The 9,966-nt window shown below is 44.9% G+C and overlaps 1 protein-coding gene across 1 annotated transcript in view; it reads right to left on the bottom strand.

Annotated features, from left to right (window-relative positions):
- LOC103279880 (ferritin heavy chain) overlaps positions 1-7,523 on the bottom strand; it is a 16,631-nt gene extending 9,108 nt beyond the window's left edge. The window contains exon 1 of the mRNA XM_008117014.3: positions 7,115-7,523. Coding sequence (XP_008115221.2) covers positions 7,115-7,168 — 54 coding nt within the window. The 5' untranslated portion in view covers positions 7,169-7,523. The remainder of the gene's footprint in view (positions 1-7,114) is intronic.
- Positions 7,524-9,966: the final 2,443 nt, after the last annotated feature.

Raw genomic sequence — 9,966 nt, 5'->3', positions numbered from 1 at the left:
CTCCTGGCAATATATTCCTAAACCCTCTCTGGCTGAGCAAAATGCACATTAAAATGGATTCTGGCTGTATTGGTCCCCGCTTCCTCCTTTGGCAAGGCTCAAAGCCGGCAGATAATGGACTTGGAAAGGACTGCGTGCGGTAGAGCTCTGGGATGTCAGGTTTTCCCTGGAACCAAGGGCAGTTTGAGCAGCAAGGTGGACAGATCTGCCCAAAATCAGCCAGAAATATTTACAGGGAGAGAGGACTTGACTTCTCCATGCCATTATAGTCCTTCCAGAGATTAGGGATGGAAGAACATTTCAGCCTATTTGCAAAATGGTAGGCGAATGTGGGCGCATCTTCTCTGTAGAATTAATGGACCACACTTGAACTGCCATGGCTCAAGACTATGGAATCATGGGAGATGTAGTTTGTAAAGGCATCAACATTATCTGACAGAAAAAGCTAAAGACCACATACAACAACAGCCACAGCAATTCCACAGCAATGAGCCATGGCAGATAAAATGGTGTCAAACTGTATTAATTCTCCAGTGCAGATGCACCATCAGTGTTGCAAAAAGAAGAGAAAACTCCTGGATTGATGCGAATCTTGGCAATTATAAGACTTCTTGCGTACAAAAAATGGTGTGTTTTTTTACACACAAAACAGAATTTTCTGCACTGGAAACAGCACTTTTTGCACAGAAAATATTTCTGGGTGGAAATATTATTTTTGTGGACACTATTTTCTGCATGATGCGCTCTGTTTCTTGAATGATATTTTCTGTGCAAAAAAATGCACATTCTCAGCCAAATAAGAAGAACAAAACTGCTAAATTACATGTTGATTTGCTTAAGAAGAAACTGAGTGTGCATCTACATTGTGAAATTAATGAAGTTCAGGACGACTTTAACTGCCCTGGCTCGGTGCTATGGGATCCTGGGATTTTTGCAGTTTGGTGGGGCCACAAGACTCTTTGGCAAAGAAGGTTCAAGACCTTGTAAAACTACACCTCCCAGGATTCCCTAGCACAGAGCCATGGTGATTCAAGTGAGTATCAAGCTGCATCAATTCTGCAGCACGGGCGCACCTACATATAATGAATGAGTTTAGTATGAATTGACCTGCAAAAGTTGAAGAAACCCATGGACGATGGCACTGAACAAAATGCATTATGGGATCAAAGACTTGGCAAGTGAAGCAAGGAAAACTGCGAAGTTGTGCTCATTTTGGCAAAGTTGGCCTGTCCAATGGTCCTTTTTGGAACTGATCAATCCTCACTGGGTTAGCAGTGCATGATGAATATGTGTGAATATGTGTATGGTGTTTCCCCTTTTGAATATGTTTCCCCCTCCTGCCTTGGTGGTACCTATTGATCTACTTGCATACAATACAAGTAGATCAATAGGTCCCACTGAGGCAGGAAGGTAAAAGGGCACCGCATGCAGACATGTTGTTGTTGTTCACTGTGTAAAAGACATTGAATGCTTGCCTTATATATGTATACTAGCTGTACCCGGCCACGTGTTGCTGTGGCCTAGTCTGATTTAATGAAAAATACTCACAAAAGAGTTCTTTCTCCCACCCTGGACCTTCTACAGATATTTAAAGAGAACATCCTTGCTGGTGGCCAGTTCTCTCACACCAGAAGCAGCAAGGATATTCAGTGCTGATTAAGTTGGGCAATTGCAACATTTTATGCAGTAAATAAAGAACACCACTCAGAAAACAGTGGAATACCAGGCATGAATCAATGAGGGCCAGCTAACACCTCCCAACAAAAGATTCCCCCAGGCAGGAAGTAGCCAATTGCAACATTCACATTTGCCTGTAGCAGAAAAGCGTTTTTTCTCCCACCCAGGCTCTTCCAAAGATATATAAAAAGAAGCCCCCAACAGGATGGTAAAACATTCCTGGTGTCCCCTAGGTAACATCCTTGCTGATGGCCAATTGTCTCACATCAGAAGCATCTTACTGTTTCTGAAGTTGCTCTTCACACCCTTTCCATGGCTAGGCCTCAGAGCCTCGACCTCGTGTAACTCCTTGTGAGTGGCGAGGAGGTGGGCCTAGCCGTCCCTTGTGGCCTCACCCAAACCAGTTGCTAAAGAGTGGAGACTGGTTGGCCATAGCTTGTGCCATTGCTAAGGGGAGGAGCCGTCTGTTAGGACGATAGCTAAGGGAGCAGGAGACTGATTGGCTGTTGCTTAGGGGTTTGATTTTACCTTTCTCGGGTGTGTCAGCTTTGTGAGAGTAGGCTTAAAACCCATGGCAGTTTGAACACTGTGTTGTGTCCAAATTTCATAGCAATCAGTGGAGTAGTTTGGGAGATAAGAGGTCCCTCACTGATAGACATTACATTTTGATTTATATAGTCCGTAATCTGCTCTGAGTTCCTCCAGGGAGATAAAGCGGAATATAAATTATGTGTATTCATATTGTATGATTCTGAAGAAATAAATAAGAAATAATGGCTGTTCATATGTCCACTTGCTGCATTCCAGTTTTATTTATTTATTTATTTATTTACAGTATTTATATTCCACCCCTCTCACCCCAAAGGGGACTCAGGGCGGATTACAATGAACATATATATGGCAAACATTCAATGCCATCAGACAAACAACATACTGTATAGACACACACAGAGACAATTTTAACAATTCCAGCTTTGTGAGGGTATGCTTGATTCTGGCCACAGGGGGAGCTGTTGCTTCATCATCCACGAGTGACACAAAGTGCTGTACTTCCTCATTCCTTTCCACGTGCTGCTGGCAGTTTTATTTATTTATTTATTTATTTCCAATATTTCTACCCCGCCCTTCTCCCCGAGGGGACTCAGGGCGGCTTACACAACTGGTAGGATCACTACCAGTACATCATAATACAATAAAATAAGAATAAAACAGTTAAAATAATTAAATAACATAATAAAATACAATATATAAAAATTTAAAACAATGCAACACCAAATATATATACCAATCATCCATCAGACCTTGTGCAAAAGCCTTAATCCGATCCATGTCAATGCTAACTGAGTTCATTCATTAAACGCTTGCGCGCATAGCCAGGTCTTCAGCTTCTTCCTGAACCCCAAAAGGGATGGAGCCTGCCGGATGTCACTGGGGAGGGAGTTCCACAGCCGAGGGGCCGCCACCGAAACAGTAAGATGCTTCTGAAACAGTAAGATGCTTCTGATGTGAGACAATTGGCCATCAGCAAGGATGTTACCTAGGGGACACCAGGAATGTTTTACCATCCTGTTGGGGGCTTCTTTTTATGGTGTTGTAAATTAGTTAAATTAGCATCCCGCATAAAGCATACCTAAATTTCCTAATTGACTGATGCAACTGTCTTTTGGGCTGCTTAGGTAAACAGCAAGCCGGGCTATTCAATGGTCAGGGGCTTAACCTGACCCGGGCTTCAAACTCATGACCTCTCTGTCAGTAGTGATGTATTGTAGCCACAGCCCAGCTCAGTTCACCATAATCCAATACAGTATCATAAAGGAATTAAAAGGGGCGGTTTTGTCACACAGAGAGGATTTGTCACACAAATCTTGTTTTATTGCAGGTAGAGCTTTCTGACGGTCAGCATCCTAGGTCCTGCTATGATGCTCTCTGGTTATACTTTTTCATTTGCCAGATGATGGGACACTCTCCCCAGTTGGTGATACTGATAAAAGGGAATGTTACCATCCTTGGCTTAAGGAGCGAAAACCAAGCTGCAAATGCGATCCAAGAGAGAAGTAAGGCTGGCCGGGAGAATATCTGGGGTTTTGGGGAATGGGAGGAAAGCTTGCCAAATATCTCCAAACTGCTTTCTGCTTTAAGCATTCTGTGTAAGTATCCCATTGTACGTCGGGATCAGCTCTTGTTTCCTGAATAAATCTGGATAAATGCGCACTAGAGTTTGCCAGGGCATTGTAACTGCAAACAACAGCAATTCGCCGCAACGGCACATGTATCTATAGGAACGGCTTCTCTCTCTTCCCCAAATCCTCTTTTGCCAATCAAGTTCTTAAGGCTCATTGTCTGCCCGGTGGCGTCTTTTAGCATCATTTCCACTTCAGTGACATATAATCTGCTATCAAACGCAACAGGAGATTAGGGGAGCCACCGGGTAAGAAGAGGATGCAAGGAACATCTTCCCTTTTTCATTCTTGAGAGGCCGGAGCAATTGCACCAAGGGTTAATTCCCACTAATTCTCGATGGATGTTGAGTCGGATCATCAGCATCCTACAACAGAAGGAGAGATTGGCCTTGGTGCCTCCTGCAGCCAAGCTTGGGCCTCTGCCTAGCAAATCCCAAAAGGATTCAGGGAAAATCCGTGTTAGTTGCAAGTTGGTCTCCTTTTCAGGAAGAACCAAGCAAAGCAATAATAGGCAAATAGGTTTCAGGCTTCCCCAGAACGCCTTCAGATTCCGTAAGGGAAATGCACTGTTTGCAGGAAAGCCCTGCGCCTGTTCAATGTCAGACAAGGAGGCTCTTTCAGCAGCAGACGTCTTTGTCGGGGATTCTTTTTTCAACCGATTAGTTCAAATCAATACATGAAATGATCTGCTCCTGCAGCCAGCACTTTGGAGCCTGGGGTGGGGAGCTCTTCTATGGGGAAAGGAAGCAACAGGTTTGTTCCCTCTCCTCTTGGCCCTCCTCCTCCTCCTTTGACTGATTATTCCTCCTCCTCCAAGAATGCTTGAGGGCTTCCATGCACTAAAGAGAACCAAAGCCCTGCTTGCAAGGCCAGTGCACACCATACAGGACAGGAGCAGGAAAAGGCAAAAGGGGAGGCCCAAAGAAGGCAATTGCTAGCCATTCGGATCTCCCCTCACACTGTGAAACCTCTGATGTCTTGCAGATGGCCAGGCTGTTAGATAAAACACCTGACGCATTTAATCTATGTTGAAAATTAACTTCCCTTCCCCACTGAGGAAGAAAGTAAAAGAAAGTAGCTCCAGCCAGAGCTACTTTCTGGGGGCAGAACTACAAGGGTTAGCAGTCCGCCCCTTAAACTCATTCCGAATCTGGAGGCTGTGTTGGGAATCTATTGAGCAGTTAGACTCAAAATAACCATCTTTTGGGGTGATTCCTCAAAAATACAGCAGAGTGGCAGAACCACGTTTCATAAACAGCAGAAACGTGTGGTGAGCTTGGAGAGGCCTTTGTTCCTCAGGATGGCCATACAGCCCGGAAAACATACAACAACCCTGTGATCCTGGCCATGAAAGCCTTCGGCAACACATTGAGCTCTCGAGTTAATACAGAGCGAGTCTGAGATTTCAAGGAGAGAAGGATTTCTTCCAACAAATAATGTGGGGGGAGGGATGGTGTTATGGTTGAGCCTTCGGGCTCCGATAATAGAAGAAGGGGGTATAAGACTCCTCGAGAGTCAGACTCTTTCGAGGAGCGTGAACGAAAACGGCTCCGGGATTTGTTTACAGACCCGACAGATGAGGACTCATTTGAGGGTTTTTCTGAGGGTTTGGAGGAAGAGATGGCCAGCTCGGAGGAGGATGACATGGAATGGACTCGTGTGAGGGAGGATTTGGGTGTTGGGGAAACAGGCAATGAAAGCATGGGAGGTGAGTGGCGGGTTGCAGGATCAGACCCACGGACTGGCTGGAGGGATGGAGCGGGATCCACAGCTGGGGATGCTATGGGGCGTAGTCAAAGGTGCTTTAGCTCTGATGAGGATGATGAGTTTGGGGCGCCTGGAATTGGGATGGCAGCTGACAGCGATGATGAGCTTGAACTGGGATAAATTGGGGTTTGGGATCAATGTCTAATTGCGTTGGGCAAGGTACTCTGGACAGACGCTTGGGCTTTTGTTGGGGAACTTCCTGAAGATGGGTGTGATTCGTTGCTGGATACGTAAGTTTACCAAGGACACTGGGCATCGACGGCGGGAGGAACTGTGCGGGGGTTTTCTCTGTGCAACTTGTGTTTAATCTCGATAGCTTGGACCTCCATCGTCTTTTTGACAGGCAATACCTACTCACACTGGATTGACGCTGGACTGACTGACTTCGATTCTGGATTATCCCTTCTGCTGCTTATCGGTGAGACCTTTGGATTCCTAGACGGCTACGTTTGGCTATTGACCTCTGGACCGGATTGGGACCCTGCTGACTGCCGTTTCCCTGACTGCTGAGCCTGGACCTGGATATCGTTGGCTGTTGAACCTTAAATTGAATCCTGACTACGACCACGTTTTCCTTCGCTGCAGGGAGGAATAAACAAGCCTGGTTTAGTCTCCTGCTGTTTCTGAGTAGCAGAGAGGAATCTGCTACCAGTCTGTTGTTTACATTCTGACTCCTGTTGATCCTCCTTTGTTTGCATTGTTTGCCAGGCTGAAGTAAGCACTTTTGATTTAATCCGGATTATACTTCTGTTTAACCCGGTTTTTTCCCTTTGAGTTGTTTAAGCTCAATCTGAGTTGTTTTTTGTTACCTATCACACTGAAGTCAAGTGTTTGCCCTGTTTTTTGTCTTCTACGGGCATTTTTAGTTTTGTAATCTCAATAAACTGAGTTTTGCTTTACTCACTGGCGTTCTGTCTGACAGATGGTGAGCAGGGCCTCAGATCTGTAATATGGTGAGAAATTTACTCAAAGACTGAAGGGAACATACGAAGCTGCATGGGATTGTGGTGAAGGTAAGATATTCCTCCCTTTAATAAAAAAAATGGAACTCTACTGAGCTCTACTGAGCCAAACATTTTCATCCATTTTATTTCCTTAATATGATGAAGTCCTTATAATGCTATTAAATGTCATTACATGGGTCTACACTGATCACATAATGTAGTTTCAAATTGCACTGCAGATCCAGTTCCAGTGAAAAGGGAAAGTAAGGAAGTGCCGATAAAATAAGGTGGAGCCACAGTCTGAATGTTTAATTTCCAGTTAAGTTAAACACATGGCGGGCATTCCACCCATTGTCCTCAAACATTGTGATGTGTTTATGTTTGCACATCAATGTGAGTTACAAAGCAACATGCATAGTTTGGAAGCTCTGTTTGCTCATTATGGGTTTGGTTATCTGGCTCTCATAACCTTTTTATTGCCCAATTGCGGCAGCGGCTGTTGCTGCTTTGTCTTGTGACAATTCAATATAAGGTCGGTTTACGTACCTGGGATTGCAGAAATGCCTGGTCAAAGAGGCGGTAAGGTCTTTTCCTGAACATTGAGGAGGCTTTTCCCCAAGACCAGCCTGCCTGTGGTCCTCTCCAAGATGAGTCTTCTACAGAACTTCTGTGTTGTTCAAGGACTTGGGGTGGGTGGGGGGTTCGGGAAGGGGTTGAAGGAGCTCTCCGAGCGCTCCCGGGAGGGCTGAGGGATTGGTTGCTCCAGGTACCTGGGCTTCAGGGAGGGAGTCACCAGCCCGAAGACTTTCTGAAACTCCCAGGATTTTGTAGCATTGAGTCATGACAATTAAAAGTGCTGCCAAGTTGCATTTGTTTACTTTACAGCAGTCATAGGCAAACTTCTGCCCTCCGGTTGTTTTGGACTTCAACTCCCACAATTCCTAACAGCAAGGGGCAACCATGAAAACTATTTACTCAACTATCTATAGCAGGCATGGGGCAAACTTCAGCCCTCTGGGTATTTGGACTGCAACTCCCACAATTCCTAACAGCCGGTGTGAGAGTTGGAGTCCAAAACACCTGGAGGGCCGAAGTTTGCCTCATGCCTGATCTAAGGCAAACAATTGGCATAATAAAGCATACTGGGTTCAAGTTAACTAGCAAAGAAAGTGGGCTTGGGCTGTGGCGCAGGCTGGAGAGCAGCTGCAATCAATCACTTCAATGAATCACTCTGACCAGGAGGTCATGAGTTTGAGGCCAGCTCGGAGCCTATGCTTGTTTGTCTTTGTTCTATGTTAAAAGGCATTGAATGTTTGCCTATATGTGTAATGTGATCCGCCTTGTCCCCCCTTTGGGGTGAGAAGGGCGGAATATAAATGCTGTAAATAAATAATAAATAAATAAATAAATAAATATGATGGTCATATGGGGAGTCAAGGCTCTTCTGGACTCTTGGACCAGTTCTTAAACACACTTCATGTATTCCAAGTAGACTGAAACATACTTGTGGATTATCTGCCTTGATATTCTGGGTTATATGGCTGTGTGGAAGGACCCTCGGGGTCAAGCAATATCAAAGCAGAATAAACCACAATATCTGCTTTGAACTGGGTTATCTGTGTCCACACTGCTCCAGTTTAATGTTTGGTGATAAATTCGCAAATATAGTAATTCCTACATAACATTAACATGTATTTAACTACTTTTTCTGATGATTTGTGTAAAACATGATGTTTTGGTGCTTAATTTGTAAAATCTTAATGTAATTTGATGTTTAATAGGCTTTTCTTTAATCCCTCCTTATTATCCAACATTTTTGCTTATCCAACACTTTTATTTTTCAGTGATTGGTTTGGGGGAGGGCGCCAAAATTTTGTTCGCCTACACTTGAAAATTACCTTGGGCCGGCCCTGAGAATATGCTTCCTGTTCCATCATCACACTAGAGAAATAATCCACTTAAAATCCAGTATCTGCCTCCTGCAGAATTCTGGGGATTGTAGTTTATGGAGGCTGTTAAAAGCTCCTCCCTAAACTACAAACCCCAGAATTCTGCAGGAGGCAGAAGCTGGATTTTAAGTGGATTTTTTTTCTCTAGTGTGATGAGGTCACAGGTAGCATGATGAAGCCGTCTTCTCTGGAGGCCTTCAAGCAGGAGCTAGATAGTAGTAGTAGTAATAATAATAATAATAATAGTAACAACAACAACAACAACAACAACAAAACACTTTATTTGTATCCTGCCAACATCTCCCCTAAGGGACTCAGCACGACACATGGATGGCCATTTGTTGGGAGAGCTCAGATTGTATTTTTGCACACGGCAGCAAGAGTTGGTACTGGATAGCCCTTGTGCTTTGTTTCAAGGGTTCTAGGATTCTAAAAAAACTTGTATGCTTACCTCAAGTGCCCACAAAACGTGTTACTGAGGACGCCTGATGCTTTCCCCGCGCATTGCTTTGCCCCGGAGAACATCCAAGAGCAGAGAAGAGGCTTTGCTTCCCTCGTCCTCCCAGGAGGACAGAGAGCCTCCTGCCGAAATGCTCCAAATGTAATCAACTCTGCGTTTCCTTGAACACTGTATGTGTTTTTCCCCCTGCTCGGCCCGCCACTTACGGCACACATGTGCCCACTTCACAACTTTCCCATACAAACCAAGAGCCTTTGCCTGCAAAGCCGCTTATTCCGTTGCAAGAGCTCTCCAGAAGAAGGCATCTCTGCCAAAATACTCTCCGCAGAATAATATGCTTCACAAAACAATGCATAGAAAAGCAAACGGTAACGATTTACTGGAAAGAAAAATTCAAAGACAGAGTCTGGAATATCAGTTTGCAAAGGGTCTTGTAGCACAGTAGGAGGAATCTACACTCTAGAATTAGTGCCGTCTGACCCCACTTAAACATCCACACCTCAATGCTATGGAATATGGGATTTGTAGTTTTGCAAGATCTTTAGCATTCTCTGCTCTAAAGGCAGGGATGGTTCAACCACGAGGCCATTTAGGCACTTACCTGTGGTGCCATAATCCCAGGGGCGCAATTGAGGCTCCCCCTGCCGCCGCCTCCTCCTTCGGGCCTTCAGCATGGGCCTGTCTTAAGGCAAGTGTGGATGTTGCAGTTGGCCACCTTGATTAGCTTTGAATGGACTTGCAGCTTCAAAGCCTGGCTGCTTCCAGCCTGGGGGATCCTTTGTTGGGAGGTGTAGTTGGCCCTGATTGTTTCATGTCTGGAATTCCCCTGTTTTTTAGTGTTCTTTTTTTACTGTCCTGCTTTTATTTATATATTTATTTCCCATACTTGTGTCTCGCCCTTCTCACCCCGAAGAGGACTCAGGGTGGCCTCACAAATGGCAACAATTCGATGCCTGATTAGTTGGGGGGGGGGGGTTCCAAAAGTCTGT

Source organism: Anolis carolinensis, chromosome 1 (genome assembly GCF_035594765.1).
Source record: "Anolis carolinensis isolate JA03-04 chromosome 1, rAnoCar3.1.pri, whole genome shotgun sequence".
Taxonomy (NCBI): domain Eukaryota; kingdom Metazoa; phylum Chordata; class Lepidosauria; order Squamata; family Dactyloidae; genus Anolis; species Anolis carolinensis.
The sequence above is the reverse complement of the archived record's forward strand: the minus strand, read 5'-3'. Positions and strand labels throughout refer to the sequence as shown.